The 15719-nt window shown below is 46.5% G+C and overlaps 1 protein-coding gene and 1 pseudogene across 1 annotated transcript; both read left to right on the top strand.

Annotated features, from left to right (window-relative positions):
- The first annotated feature begins 4733 nt into the window (after window positions 1-4733).
- On the top strand, window positions 4734-4833 carry LOC127222901 (uncharacterized; annotated as a pseudogene).
- Window positions 4834-7011: 2178 nt separating this feature from the next.
- Acp2 (acid phosphatase 2, lysosomal) lies at window positions 7012-15405 on the top strand. Its single transcript, XM_051184210.1, has 11 exons — window positions 7012-7180; window positions 7934-8029; window positions 8399-8485; window positions 10280-10432; window positions 10522-10620; window positions 10700-10789; window positions 11235-11367; window positions 12195-12277; window positions 12384-12490; window positions 12608-12783; window positions 14794-15405. Exons 1-11 carry the CDS (start codon window positions 7067-7069, stop codon window positions 14925-14927), a joined length of 1272 nt encoding a protein of 423 aa, XP_051040167.1. The 5' UTR covers window positions 7012-7066; the 3' UTR covers window positions 14928-15405.
- The last annotated feature ends 314 nt before the right edge of the window (window positions 15406-15719 follow it).

Here is a 15719-nt window from a genome sequence, read left to right as displayed (position 1 = left end):
ATCGGGGATGGTGTCATGATCTACAGACTCTCCAGCCGTAGCTTTCCTGCCTTGCTGCCTGGGACAAGAGATTCAGCCCTGAAGGAAAACATCATGTTTCATTGATTTAAATCTCCCAAGGGGATCAGCAGCTGGCTTGGAGAGGAAACACAGTAGATACTATGTCTCTGTTAAATAATAAGTAAACGAAAAAAAAATATGTTCCTTTTCTTCTATCCCATACTTGTTAGCTTGAGTTAATTTCAACTCAGCATAATCATTTCTTATTTGGGTTCTGGGTTCAAACCTCAGTGCTAGGGCTAACATCCAGGATACTACCTCTGCTAGGCAAGCACTTCTTGGCTGAACTTTACCCCAATTCAATTGCGAGATCTTGACTCTTAATGTCTCTAAACCTTCCTTTATCTTTGAGTAGGGATAGTAATAATAATAGCTTTGTCACACAAGGATCAATGTGAGAATAAAAATCATTACAATGTGTCACAGTAATGTTCAAGGATGAGCAAGGGTTGTCATTCCTCTGTTAAGGATTCAGGCATTAGGCGGGCCTGCCCCTGTCACCTGGCAGAATGCACAGAGTACCATGGTCGGCCCAGGGTTCTATGGTTGAGTAGTCTGCACGCAGGAGCAAAGAACCTCTTTAAAAGAAAGACCCCGCCCACTTGCACACTCTTTCCTGGGGCAGACAGGACTTTTCCCTGTCTCCCTCTCCTCTTCTGTCTTTTCTCTGTCTCTGTGCCTCTTTACCTCTTGTCTCCCCCACCCCTTTCCCTTTCTAAAAAAAAAAAAAAAAAAAAAAAAAAAAAAATCTCACTAAGCTCTGTCTGTTTGGCATGTTTGTCCCCTGACTCGGTTACCCTCACCTGCTATGGAATCCGCCAAGGTCCCCCATGCATGTTGTCGTAACACCCTTCCTATTCCTTTAGTGTTTTGTCTTTCTAGCACCCTGGATGATTATCGACCCTTTGATTCTTTGTTTCCATAGACAGACAAATCCCTCACTATCTCTTTGGTTTCTGAGAGCAACTCCAAGAGGGAGGCAGAAAGGGTAAATTACCTCCAGTTTACAGCGTGTACTAATGCTCACTTGAGAGCTTGCCCAAGACCACACAGTTAGTGGCCAAGCTGAGGTCAGAATCCAGATGTCCTTTCTCCAGGCCCGCTGATCTTTTCTTCCTCTGTTCGAGTATAGAGCATTCTCAGATCTGAGGAGAAGTTCTGAGATGGAAGAAGCCAGAGCTGGCGGGCTACAGAGCTGGTGGGCACAGAGCAGATGGACTACAGAGCTGGTGGTTGCAAGGGCTGGTGGAATTACAGAGCTGGCAGGCTGCAGAGCTGGGGGGCTGCAGAGTTGGTGGGCACAGAGCAGATGGACTACAGAGCTGGTTGTTGCAAGGGCTGGTGGACTACAGAGCTGGCAGGCTGCAGAGCTGGGGGGGGGCTACAGAGTTGAGGGGGCTGCAGAGCTGGGGGGCTGCAGAGCTGGGGGGGCTGCAGAGTTGGGGGCTGTAGAGCTGAGGGGCTGCAGAGCTGGGGGGGGCTCAGAGCTGGTGGTCGCAAGGGATTGTGGACTACAGAGCTCTGCAGATCCTTCAGTTCAGATGTGAGAAGCAGGAGTTAAGGTTACTGTTGGCTGTTCACCCCTGCCCCACTCCCAGTTTCCTGCTCACAGGCCCTTCCTGTTTTGCTATGAACTCCAATTCCCATGGGCCCACATTAAAGCATAGGACAGGGGCCAGACAAGCAGCCAGAGGGACCAAAACAGAGATGAACAAGACACAAGGGAAGAAAACGAGGGAACAGGGAAAGGGTGGCCATGGTTGTGGGGGCAGGCCAGAAGGGACAGGATGGAAGGACAAGAAAACTGAAGTAGAATAGGGGTTTGGTGAAAGATGAGAGGAAGCACAGGGTGGCCAAGGGAACAGGCAGAGATTGGGAACATGTGTAAGAAGACAGCAGGCTGTGGGAGTGTTGCAAAATCTGCCCATGTATTCATTTTTCACATCAGAAAAAGCCCCTCTGGCAGCCCCCATCTTCAGCTTCTGCCTCTGGCTTCTGCTCTGCTTCCTTCTCATCACAAGGTCATCCCCTCACAAGGCCTCCACCCTTGCCTGGACACTTATGAATCATGAGCACAAGGCTCTCCATTCTTCTCATGTGTTCTTTCCCCTATTTTCACAAGAACCTGCCATCCTGGGAAAGTAGGAGCCAAGGACAGCAGCCGCAAAGCTTGGGACTGCTCAGTCCCAGCACCCCATCAGGATATCCAGCTCTCTTCCCTTGCCCAAGTTCCAGCCTAGTAGCACACTCAGAGATATCCTTGACATACCTAATTTCAAGGAACTTGAGATATAACACTGGCCTGAAGCCTAGTGACATATTTTTTTAGGGCTCCCCCATCCATTCCTTATCCTACTCCTTTCCCTGACTTCCTAACTGCTTCCCAGGAAGCATCCTAAGTCCCACTAGCCTAAGCTGGAGCCCACTGACCCGGGCAAGGCAGCTGCTGAACAAGCAGGTCCTTCCCCAAGCCAGGGAGGTAGCACAGATCAGTTTCCTGTAGAAGAGGCAGCATTGCCAGTTCCTCACTACCCCAGCTACCCACCCCTTCAGGTTACAGGTGGAGAAGGGAGAGGGGGGAAATGGGGAAGGCTGAAACCTGTTGATGCTATCTCCACAGACTTTCCAGTGACTGACCACTGGGACTTCTGCCCCAAGCCAGGGCAAGTAATCAGGTGATCAGCAACTAGAAGCACACACGTCCTACTTTACCAGCCCCACCCTCATGGCACAGTTCCTTCAACCCACAGTGTTAAGGCCAAGGCACCCCAGTCCTATGGGCCTTCCCTATGTTTTCTTGACTTACAAGAACATCCTTGGGGAAATCTTACAAGTCCCACCTCTGATTCCTCTACCCCAAACCTCCAGAGGTCATGTCTAGGCTTAGAGACAGCAGCATTCACCAGCCCCTGGTCAAATGTACCAGTAAATAACTATCTATAAGACAATCTTTCCCACTAAGCAGGCCATGGAGTAAGATTTGAAGTGGTGGGCTGGGGCAGTTACTGTTCCTGGATCCTTCTTTCAGGGCTTTAGATGAGTAGAAAGTGAGGGAACCATCTTCCAGAGCCCTAGGAACTCACTCATGTTCTCTTCTGTCCAATCTCCTAATCACAAAATAAAGAATCTAGGAACCCCTGTTTCCTAATCACATATGTTCAGACATGATGTAGAAGGAAGAACACAAAGAAGAAAAGTAATATTTATCTAGGCTTTTCTGCATAATTTATTCTACATGTATTATCATTTCATGTATTCTCACAGTAAATCTTAGGAGAAGGTTACTAACAAGGTATAAATATCAAAACTGAATACAAGTAAAACTGATTAAAAAACTTACATTCCCAACTAGAGGATGCTTGCCAGTTAAGAGCCCCTGCTGCTCTTAACAAGAAGACCCAAGTTTGGGTCCCTCTACTTATGTTGGATGGCTCACAATCACCTATAACTTTGGCTCCAGAGATCTGACGCTCTCTGCTGGCTTCCATGAGCATCTGCACTCATATGCATACACACGTGTAAATAAATAAATGTATAAATAAAAAAAGCTCATGCTCAAATTCAATCTAAAATAAGATAAACCTACTTCATCTCATTTTACAAAACTGTCTCTGAAAATCAGAAAAAAAATGGTTAAGTCACATGGATTTAGGTTTGCATCTGCCAACACAGGGTAGAGCGACTGTTTTCAAATCTGACCTCACCTTCAGAAACTGATTTATTTAGTCTGGAGTGGGCCCATGAATATTTATCCATGTACCTGTTGTCTTTCCCCCTGCTCCACCCCCAACTGTAAGAAACCACGGTGAGAATAAACTCAAATCATCTGCAGAAAATAATGGAAAGGGTTAAGAATCACAAAAGTAAAGCTTTGCCCTGGGCTCTACCATCATATGCAGTGCCAACCAACATTATCCTGGAATCATTTCACACAGACTGAAATAATAACTGCTTTACCAATCCTTCCTACAGACAGGTGCAAAGGGTGTAGACACACTTGAGCAAAGGGGAAGAAAGTCAACACATGGATTTTTATCTATTTGGTGAGCTAAGCATTTACATTATGAAAGCACATTGCCTGGATAATTTTGCAGAATAAAAGTTATACTAACATTTTTTTTCAAGACATGGTTTCATATAGCCTAGCCTGGCCTTGAACTTGCTATGTAACTCAAGCTGTCCTTAAACTCCTAATCTACCTGCCTCAATCTGCCATATGCTGGGAAAACAAAATCATCTTAAAACAATTCCATGAGATGTATGTGGGGGAACATGCCTATAATACCAGCACTTGAAAGACAGCAAAAGGAGAATTTTAAGTCCTAGGCCTGCCTGACCTACAACATGAGACTTTGTCTCAAAACAAACAAAAAACTTTCACTAATATGTACTTGTCAGTTAGTCATATCTGTTTGTTTGTTTGTTTTCTTTGTAAAACAGTTCTGGCTGTCCTGTAGACCAAGCTGGCCTTGAACTCACAGAAATCCGCCTGCCTCTGGCCTCCCAAGTGCTGAGACTAAAGGCATGCACCACCACCGCCCAGCCTTAGCTAGCCATGTTTTACTTGATGTCACTTATGTGAAAGGCTTGATTTGATGAAACTCAGGGTACTTTGGGCTACCATATAAGGCTTAACAATGCAGTTTGAACAGCTTGTAAGAAACTGTTACAGTGTTCTTTTTGGCAGTGCATACACTAAAGTTGGAACAATATAGATTTACATAGTCCCTGCACAAAGATGACAAGAAAATTTGTGAAGCATTATTTATTTTATTGTTTTTCAAGACAGGGTTCTTCTGTATAGCCCTGGCTGTCCTAGAACTCACTATGCTAGCCTGGCCTCAGACTCAGCATTCCACCTGCCTCTGCCTTGTGAGTGACGGAATTAAAAGCATGTGCCACCACTACTCAGTGCATTTTATATTAAGGGGGTGTGCTGGTGAGATGGCTCAGCAGGGAAGGGCATCTACTGGCAAGCTTGACCATTTGAGCTCAATCTTTGGAACCCACATTGTAGGACAGCAAGGACTCCTGAGAATTGTATCTGACTTCTATACATGCAACACACAAGTAGTTATTTAAAACATAAACAACTGATTATATACTAACCAGAAGTCAGAAAACTTCTATTTCAAACTAGGTGTGGCAGCATATGCTTTGGACATTTAGTAGGGAACGCAGGAATGAAAGGTCAAAGCTAGCCAGGGCTACATAGCAAGACCCTAATCCTATCCAAAAGAAAGGGAGAGGGAAAAGAAGACTTAGGAGTTGGGTACACACTTGTAATTCTGGTGCTCAGCAGGTAGTGATAGGAGGATCGGAAGTGTGAGGCTAGCCTAGGCTATATGAGACCCTGTCTCAAAAGACAAATAACATTTCAACCCATTCTCTAAACTGTAAATTTAGCAAATCACTTCTCTCTGGGTTGGCTTCCTAATTTTATAAGCCTATGGAGGATTATTGTGAATCAGTTGAGATTATATGTGAAATTGTATTTTATGCTCATGTTTGGACACTTTCTGGAGAAAAGGCTAATTTTTCATGTGACTTATAAGGGAACCTGTGGTTAAGAAAGTTAAGAACTAGGGAACCTGTGGTTAACAAAGAACTAGGTAGGTGTGTAACTGGGTGTGGTGGTATGTGCCTTTAATCCCAGCACTCTGGAGGCAGAGGCAGGAGGATCTCTTGAGTTCAAGGCCAGACTGGGCTATGGAGTGTGTTCCAGGACTGCTAGAGCTACACAGAGAAATCCTGCTTTGAAAAACAAAAACAACAAAACAAAAGTCGGGAGGGATAGCTTGGTTGTTAAGAGAAGTAGCAACTTCCAGAAGACACAAGTTTTATTCCCAGTATCCACATGGCTGTTCACCTTCTGGCCTGGCCTTCAAGGCCACTGTACACAGATACACATGCAGATGGAACACAAACAGATTTGTTTTGTTTGTTGTTGTGTTTTTTGACACAGGGTTTCTCTGTGTAGCCTTGGCTGTACTGTAGCTTTTTCTGTAGACCAGGCTAGCCTCTGAATTCAGATTCTTCTTATTCTGCTTACTCCTCAGTCTTTGTCAAGGTGACTTTGGAAGTAAAGTTTAGTCAGTCAGTACACAATTTTATCTGAAGTCCTGGGATAGAAACAGTTCTGGTCAGATGTGTTGTTGGCAGATAACCTGAGGTAGGTTTGCTTGTAGTAGGTAGTATGCACCAAAGCATACCAAGGGCCTAACATCTGACCTGCAACTGGAGTCACAAAATCTGGAGGCCCGACTGGCTACCTGACCCTAAATCCTAAAGGCTAATGTCTGACTCTGAAACTGTGGAAACTCCACACTTACATGTCTGTACCAAACTACTTCTCCAGTTGTCTGAAATTCCTCCCATAGGAATCCGATGCAACGGATTTGGGAAATCTGATCATCCCTTACAACCCAACTTCCCTGAGAGGAAGCATGATGTTTTGAGTCCAATTTAATTTAGAAATGGTACACTAGACTGGACCAACCTCAACGACACAGTGATTCCAAAAGGCTGTTTACATGCAGTGTCAAACAACCCAAACAAGAGCATTCCGGGAAACAGTGCCTGAGCCAAGATTCAAACTGTACACAGAGGACAGGCGTAGAAAGTGAGGCCCTTTACTTCCCCACACTTCATCCCAATTCTGCACCAACTGAGGCTCCGCAATAACGCCTCAGAGGAGGCGCTCGCTCTGCAGGCTAAGACCCTAAGCACCAGCCTGGTAGAGGAAGAGGCAAGCCTTTTCAATCCGGAATATCGCGCTACATTCACACGTTCGCCCATCACCGCCGATCGTAAACCTTCTCCGTGAGTATTACTTCCCAAATTCCGCCTTTGCCGGCCAGACTGTCTAACACACACACCCCGCCCGCCGCTAGAAAGATGGCGAAGAATACACTTCCGGCAAGTGTTCATACGAATGCATCCGGGCGTCTGCAGCAGGTACCGCCCAAGGCGTTCCGGCCCCTTGGCTGCACAGCCAACAACGGTGATGGCGGGCAGACAGTCTGTTTGGAGCCAGGCAGCTCTTCTCCAGTTTCTTCTTGGCATGTGCCTAACGGTGATGCCACCCACACAGGCCCGGCGTCTGCGCTTTGTTACCTTGGTAATGGGTGATGGAGTCACCAACGGGTTCGCGAAAGCTGAAAAGGGCAAAGGCCGGCTGGTAGAGGGAGGGGCAAAGCTTGTGCTCTGGGGTCTGGGTTCTCACGTCTCAAGGAGAAAGAACTGGTTTAGGAAGCAGCTGGTCCTGGTGGGCTGCGAGGCTGGATTCAGAATTTGGAGCCCTAGGTCATTTTACAGGGCAGGACCACCAAGTAATGATAGGGGATATTTTTCCCTGGGATGATTCTTCCTAAGGATGGGAATGTAGTTAAAAGGTTGAAGAGTCACCCATAAAGACGACTTTGATGATCTTTGTTTTCCCAGTCATTGCCGGCCTCGTCCCCCAGAATGCATTGCTTGCACTACTCTTCTCTACCTGTACTTTTGGCTTTGCCTATTTATTATCTCGGGTTACATTGCATGGCCTTGTTAGAAACCTCCTGAACTGGGATTCTTTTTTCATTGCTTAGTGGAAAGGCTTCCTAGAGGGAGTGAGATTTCCTTTCCTGACATGGGCAGAGATGGTCCCTGTCATTAACCAGAACACCCTTCTGATCTGTAGACAAACCATTTTCTTTTTTGGTTTTTCGAGACAGGGTTTCTCTGTGTAGCTTTGGAGCCTAGCCTGGCACTCGATCTGTACACTAGGCTGACCTCGAGTTCACAGAGATCCGCCTGCCTCTGCCTCCCGAGAGTGCTGGGATAAAAGGCATGAGCCACCACAACCCAGCCACAAACCATTTTCTTTATCCAGCTGTATCGACATGGAGATCGCTCACCAGTGAAGACATATCCTAAGGACCCTTATCAGGAAGAGAAGTGGCCCCAGGGCTTTGGTCAGCTAACCAAGGTGGGTTAGAAGTCAAGCTATAAAGGCTCTGAGATATGCTATAGAATGAGTTGAGTCTGGAGCACAGAAACTGAGCCTCCCTAAACTGCAAGTTTCCCACATAGGTTCTGAAGGGCCAGATGTGTATTTTGCTGTTGTTTTGTTTTCGTGGTTTTGGGAATCAGATCCAGGACCTTGTCTATGCAGAGCACACTGAGTATGAGCATATTTCTTAACAATACTCTGTGCCTAGGACAATGTCATTCACAACTGACCACTTAACTTCTGGGGTCAAATTCATTCCTTGCCAAGGGAAGAGTGCCTAAAGGCCATAGGGTTTTTGAACCATCCTTCCCTTTGCACTTTCTTAACTCTCAAATTTGCCCACAGGAGGGGATGCTACAGCACTGGGAGCTAGGCCAGGCTCTGCGGCAGCGCTACACTGGCTTTCTGAACACTTCTTACCACCGGCAGGAGGTAAGACTGGGAGCTTGATCGTAAGAGGAATGGGATCTTTGAGTTATCTTCTGACCTTAGAGCACATAAGGGTGAAGCTAGGCACTCTAGTTTCCCTCCTAAAGTTTTGGTCCCTGAAGAAAACATCTAAGAGCTGTCTAGAACACTGCTCTGAAGTCTGAATTGTCTCTGCTTGTCTGGGAAGAGACAAAGCTGGCCAAGGGTCTAACTCAGGCATAAGAAGAGGTCTGCTAAAGTGCTTTCCAACTATGAAACAACAGGCTTTCTGTCCAAGACATTTATTGTCATCCAAGGGGCAAGCACTGTGCTAACACTTTCATACAATGGTATATGATAGTTATGATCTCTATCTTCTTGGAGTTTATAGTGGAGCACTGGACAGTGTGCTGGTTACTGAGGTCCTCTGCTTACCCCAGTGATGGTGATAGCTGCTCTGTGGTTACTGCTTTCAACCACAGCCGTCTCAATCTACATATTACTGTTCCCTAAAGGCCCAGCTCACCCTTCCCTATTTTCTTCCTCACTTTTCACAAGCCACCTCTCTGTGTTCCTCTCCCCACCCCCTGTTACTAGTAAGGTTTTCCCATTGGTCTGGTCCCACCACCACGCCAGCCCCAAATAACACACAGAGACTCTGTATTAGATATAATTCTGTTGGCCTGTTACTAGTTTCTTATTGGCTAGCTCTGTCTTAAGTATTAACCCATTTCTATTCATCTAAGTATTTCCACATGGTCTCATCTTACCGGAGAGAAGGGCCAGCCTTCTGCTCTCTCCAGTCTCTCCATGCTGACTCCTCCCTACTACTTCCAGAATCCTCCTTGTCTCCTAGTCCCGCCTATCTTGCTTTCCTATTGGCCAATAGTGCTTTATTCATTAACCAATAAGAGAAACATATTTACAGAATGACATCTCCCATCAACCCCCACTTCTAAATTTATAAAGGGGAAGGGAGTATGGGAAGGAGTGGTATCTGCTATTAGGACTCTGGGGTATTGCTTTTGTGGGTTTTTTGGGGGGGGGTATTTTTATTTTACTTTATTTTTTTTGGTTTTTGGAGACAGGGATTTTCTGTATTGATTTGGAGCCTGTCCTGGAACTAGCTCTGTGGACCAGACTGGCCTCAAATTCACAGAGATCCACCTGCCTCTGCCTCACGAGTGCTGAGATTAAAGGCGTGTGTCACCAACACCCCACTACTTTTGTGTTTTTTAAAAACAGGTTCTCACTATGTAGCCCTGGCTAGTCTTGAACTCAGAGATCCTCCTGGCTCTGCCCCTCAAATTCTGGGATTAAGAGTATGTACCAGGCTGGAATTAGAGGCACATACCTTTTTTCCCATACCTCTGGAGGCAAAGGCAGGCTGATCACTGTGAGTTTGAGGCCAGCCTGATCCACACAGTGAGTTCCAGGACAGCCATTGCTATATACATAGTGAGACCTGGTCTTGGGTTGGGGGTGGGGGAATGTGTAACATTATGCCCAACAAACTAGTCTGGATGGGAGACAAACCAGTTACTGAAATCTCCCAGACCAGATAACAAATGTGTGCTTTTGATGAAGGAGTGTTTGAACTAGAGTCATTCCCACAGACTGAGTTTTTTTATACAGTGGTGATAGCTCATAACTTAATGTTTGGGGCCTTGAGGAACAGGGAAGATCCAGAGAGGCTGTGTATGCATGGTAAGTTTATAATGTGCTGAGTAGCCATCCAGAACACGTTCTCCCTGGGGCTCTCGTGAGGAGCCAGAGTGCTTCTACACACAAAGAGAGATTTGTGTTGCTAATCTACAGGTTTATGTGCGAAGCACTGACTTTGACCGTACTCTCATGAGCGCTGAGGCCAACCTGGCTGGACTCTTCCCTCCCAGTGAAGTGCAGCGCTTCAATGCTAACATTTCATGGCAGCCTATCCCTGTTCACACTGTGCCTGTTACTGAAGACAGGGTAAGACTGGACAGTCCTTAAGAAGCAGTGAGGGGACAACTGTGGTTATAGGCCTACTGATCCCAGACTCCTTCCCTCTTAATTTGCAGTTGCTAAAGTTTCCATTGGGCCCATGTCCCCGTTATGAGCAGCTGCAGAATGAGACTCGGCAGACACCAGAGTATCTGAACAAGAGTATTCAGAATGCAGTAAGTAGGGGCTGAGGCATAAGTCATCAGATTGCTCTTTCCCAGTAACAGTACTGATCTCCTGACCCATTTTCCATAGCAATTTCTGGACATGGTGGCCAATGAGACAGGACTTACGAATCTGACCCTAGAGACCATCTGGAATGTGTATGACACACTCTTTTGTGAGGTGAGTGGACCAGGGTGCCTGTTGGGATTGCTCTTCCCTCCTCAGCAGGTCCAGCTCTCTAGGGCAGTAGAACATATTGCTTGGCTACTGCCAACCCCACTGGGAAGGCCCAGCAAGTCAATGCTTATGTAACCTGGGAACTTCCCTCATGGGTAAAAAGAACCTCAAAGTGGGAAATGGTTTACTAGTTGTCAGCACTCTGTACCCTTCTCCATTCAGAGCTCAGTGCTGTGAGATTTCTTTCTGCTGAGTCTGCTCTTTATGCTCGAGGTTCCTTTCCAATGCCCTTCTGTCTGCCATGTCTGCAATGGCCCCTCTGCCTCACCTCTGCTCTCGTCTTCCTCCCTCACACACACAGGCACCTTCCCCACCTGGGGAAGAAAGCTACCCCTGGAGAGGCTCTGGCCTAGGCCTAGGGAGCTAACCTGCCTGCTGCGATACACAGCAAACACACGGGCTGCTCCTGCCGCCCTGGGCCTCACCCCAAACCGTGCAGCATCTGAGCCAGCTAAAGGACTTCAGTTTCCTCTTCCTCTTTGGGATCCACGAGCAAGTACAGAAGGCCCGGCTTCAAGGGGGTGAGTGACACAAACAGCATGTCACTACCTTCCCCAAAACTCTCCAGCATTGAAAATATGTGGGAGCTTCTCACACGCTATTCTGCCTAAGATAATTCTCTGCTCTTTCAAAAACAGATCTCCCCTTTGCCATCCCCGCTAGTCACCCAGATCTCCCAGTTCTCTGACATTTAGTCTGAGTCAACAGGTCTCACTATGTAGCTTTGGCCAGGCCAGCTTAACTCTCTGTGCAGACCAGCATGGTCTCAAATCACAGAGACCCACCTGCCTCTGCCTTCTGAGTGCTGGGATTAAAGGTGTGCACCACACCTGGCCTGCAGTTCTCACTCTTGAGTTTCACCCATGTCAAAAGGCCCTCTCTTTCCTAACTGCATGCCTCCCTCCAGAGAACTGCTATAAGGCCTTTGGAGAAAAGGCTGAGAGCAGTATATGTGCAGTTACTTCATTTAACCATTCAAGGGTATGTGTTCTCAAACGTTTGACAATTTAATAGTTTTCAGAGCCTGCATACAGCAGTTGCTCTGACATGAACCATTACTTATGTGCTGTGAACAAGTCTTAAGTTTACACTGTGTTCATACTGTTAAATCAGTAATGATCAGGGCCTCTGAGCTCAAGTTTAAATACTAGTAACTTGCTTTGTCTGTGTCCTGTGTAAACTTGACAATTCTGAGTGAGCAGTTAGTGGTGTAGTGTTCCAGTATGGTCTCCATGAACTGGAAGAGTTCTCTGGATTGGTGATCAGCTGAAGAAAGACTATGGGATGATGAGAGAAGCAGATCAGTGATGGTTCAAGGCACTGACACCTTCTTCTTCTTCTTCTGCAGGAGTTCTGCTGGCTCAGATACTGAAGAACCTGACACAAATGGCGACCACCTCTCAATTCCCTAAGCTCCTTGTTTACTCTGCGGTAAGATCCAAATTCCCCAGCACTCAAGTGTCCAACCAGGACACTTGATTCAGTTCATGGGGATGTAGCAGAGCAAAGTCTTATGGGCAGCACCTCTCCCTTACAGCATGATACTACCCTGGTTGCTCTGCAAATGGCACTGAATGTCTACAATGGGAAACAAGCCCCCTATGCTTCCTGCCACATATTTGAACTTTATCAGGAAGATAATGGGTAAGTGGAACTACCAGAGTGTCCTCTAAAGGGGCACTTGAGATGGCTGAAAGCAGCCCAGAGACTCAGTTATGGGTGTGGTGAGCATCTCCCATCTTGCCTCCTGTCAACTCTCAGGAATTTCTCAGTTGAGATGTACTTTCGGAATGACAGTAAGAAGGCACCCTGGCCTCTGACCCTGCCTGGCTGCCCTCACCGTTGCCCACTGCAGGACTTCCTTCGCCTCACAGAGTCTGTCATACCCAAGGACTGGCAGAAGGAGTGCCAGCTAACAAGTGATACTGCGGACACGGGTGAGCTGCCACCTGCTTCTGTGCTAATCATGTCCTGAGTTAGCGCTAAAATCACATCCACAAATCTTCTGGGAGCATTCGTATTTTCAGCCATCTTCCTGCCTTTCCCTGAACAGCCTCTCCAACCCTAGTACCATATTTATATATCCTTCCCATTCTTCTCCTTCAGGCGATACTCTTATCCCTGAGAAAATAAGAGTCACCAGGAAAGACCTGTTCATTCCCCTGCCACATCTACCAGCTTACCTGCTTCTATAAGCTAGTACTCAGGTGCAGCCTCTCCACTTACACTCCATGTCTGTCTGTTCCCCCCCTCACTGGGAACATGTTCCCTTCTCCACCGGATCACTCCTATTGCAAAGCTTAACAAAGACTTCTGAGACTCGCTTTATCTCTCTGATCCCTTTGAATAAAATCCTTCAAAGGCTCACCTATGTTCTGGCTTTCCTTCCTCAGACTTATATCTCAGACTGACTTTAAACAATTTTGTGCCACTTTTTTGCTGCAGTGAAGCGGTTGCCGAAATGACCAATTCTTAGTTAGTCAGCTTCTCCCACCTCAGTAGCACTGCACAGCTGTTGCTCCTTCCTTAAACATGTATTTTGAGTGCTGCAGACATAGCTCAGAGGTAGAAGCTATGGCTAACATGTATGAGACACTGTGTTATTTCCCCTACCCAGCACTGCAAAACAGTAACAAAGAGTTTCATGACTTCTGGTATTCATTTACTACTTCTTCCTGATTTTCCTCTTCACTAAACAATGAGAGGCCTGAGACTTGTCTCTAGCTCTTTTCCTATCTGTCCTGACTCCCAAGGAATCTCATCCAACCCCATGGCTTCCCTACCTCATCTCCATGGTAAGTTAAGTTCCACTTGTGTAGTATGAATTACAGACTCATGAGCTAGACTCTTGCCCAGCTGCTGCTGACTTGAGGCCTCTTCCCTACATGGGTGTTGGATGAGGCATCTAAGTTGTCTAAAACAGCATCTATTGCCCTCGGATATACTTGTTTGTCTTGTAGTCCTCAGTTTAATAGATGCTGCATTAGTCCCACAGTTGCAGTGTTAATACGAGGCACTCACTCTCTCTCATACTCCTCCACCCAGTCCACTAGCAGATTCTGTCTGCTCAGCTTCTCAGGTACTGAGTTCTTGCCTCTCCAGTCTTAACACTATCAGTTCTTGCCTGAACTGCTCAAAAGCCTGACATTTAGTGGGTTCTGTTCTTGTCCCTACCAGTCTCAACACAGCAGAGTTAATTTCTTAAGAAATATAAATGGAGGCTAGAGGTGTAGTGCAGTTGGTAGAAAGAGCACTTGCCTAGCATACAGGGAAGAAATCCTGACTTCAGTCCCCAGCACAGTATGTATATACTGGGTGTGGTGGTGTACACCTTTAATTCCAGCACTCAGGCAGAGGGAGGAGGGTTCGAAGTTCAAGGTCATCCTGTGCTACATAGCTAGTTCCAAAACAGTCTGGGTTGTATGGGACATTTTTTGTTTGTTTTGTTTTTTTTTTTTTTTTAATTTTGTGTGTGTGTTAATCATACACCAAACCCAAGGTCTCTGCCATGACTACCCAACCTCTATTTGGCCCGGTCATCTCCTGTTTCCCAGTGCCCCTTACTTACTCTGCTCCAGTGGTATTTTCTTACTGAATTCAGAACCCTAATTGTATTCTGGCCTTTCCTACTTGCTTGTCCCCCTACTTCCAACCCATGGTATTCTACTCTTGGATCTGTTTTACTTCTTAACCCCAGGTCTCTGCTTCTATCTCCTCAATGATTTCTGAGTAACTTATCTTGCTCATATAGCAACACTAATGTGTGATTACCACCAGATGGCTTGTTTACTGGACCTCTTCTCTAGAATGTAAACTCTACAAGAGCAGATTGTCTTGACCACCTTTGTATATTCATGTTTTGTCAAAACAATACCTTACATGGGGTAGTGCTCTATAGTTGTTGGATGAATACTAACGTCATCTTTTTTTTTCCCTCCCCTGTCCAGAGGTGATTGTAGCCTTGGCTGTCTGTGGCTCCATACTCTTCCTTCTAATAGTGTTGCTCCTCACTGTCCTCTTCCGGATGCAGGCTCAGCCTCCTGGCTACCACCATGTCGCAGACAGGGAAGACCATGCTTGACAACCACTCAGTCCCCTTCCCTCTGCCTCCTAGGGGAGGTGGGCTGAGTCCTTGCTCCTGACTATTGCTGATCCCAGCCCATGGACAGGAGTCCCTGGGTTTAGCCTCCCTGATTATCTAAGCCCAAATGAATGAGGCTCAGCTGGGCGCATGACACCTGTGACTCCCATCTACATGCCTGATGGTTACCATGTACTGTGTTGGACACTGGCTTTCTCCAAATGGGATTTGCCTCTTCCATACTCCCTGAGGACCTGAGACACAGACTAGCATTCATGTTCCACTCAGGACCTGGGATAAAAAAAGAAAACTGAAGAAGCTGGTGCTTGACCTGCCTTGCTCTTCACCAAGCCTTGTTCTTTGTCTTCTAGCCCACATCTTTGGCAAATGGCTTAGAGGACATTGTCCCTTGGTACTTTTTTAGAGGCAAAAACTGCAAATCACTGGGAGCATAATATGTGGTTATCAAGGAACTGGATCATCCAACAGCAAAGTTTCCCTGTGGCTGAAGCTATTGTTAGTGTCAACCCTTGGCTTGAGCAGGTGCCTCAGGCAGGTCTGAAAGATATTTGTACTGTACCTGAATAAGTGGGAAGACATAGGCAGGAGAGAAACACATCATGAAGTGATTCTCCCTCAGCTGGGCTGGGTTCTTCAGGATCTCAAGTAAATGCAGGTGGTAAACTGGACTTCTTGACTGTAGCCCAAAATAGGGCTGAAGTGACTCCGAGGAAATGAAGGTTTTGACTGTGAGTGCTGGCTCTGTGCCTTTCTTTTCTCCCGTTTCTGACA

Source organism: Phodopus roborovskii, unplaced genomic scaffold (genome assembly GCF_943737965.1).
Source record: "Phodopus roborovskii unplaced genomic scaffold, PHOROB, whole genome shotgun sequence".
NCBI classification, from domain to species: Eukaryota; Metazoa; Chordata; class Mammalia; order Rodentia; family Cricetidae; genus Phodopus; species Phodopus roborovskii.
The sequence above is the reverse complement of the archived record's forward strand: the minus strand, read 5'-3'. Positions and strand labels throughout refer to the sequence as shown.

Bases quoted from the DNA above. Each gene is read 5' to 3' on its own strand.
- Acp2 (XM_051184210.1), top strand. From the start codon at position 7,067: ATGGCGGGCAGACAGTCTGTTTGGAGCCAGGCAGCTCTTCTCCAGTTT. The intron at 7,181-7,933 runs GTAATGGGTGAT...TTCTTTATCCAG, and splicing joins GTCTGCGCTTTGTTACCTTG to CTGTATCGACATGGAGATCG. The intron at 10,790-11,234 runs GTGAGTGGACCA...TGCGATACACAG, and splicing joins ATGACACACTCTTTTGTGAG to CAAACACACGGGCTGCTCCT.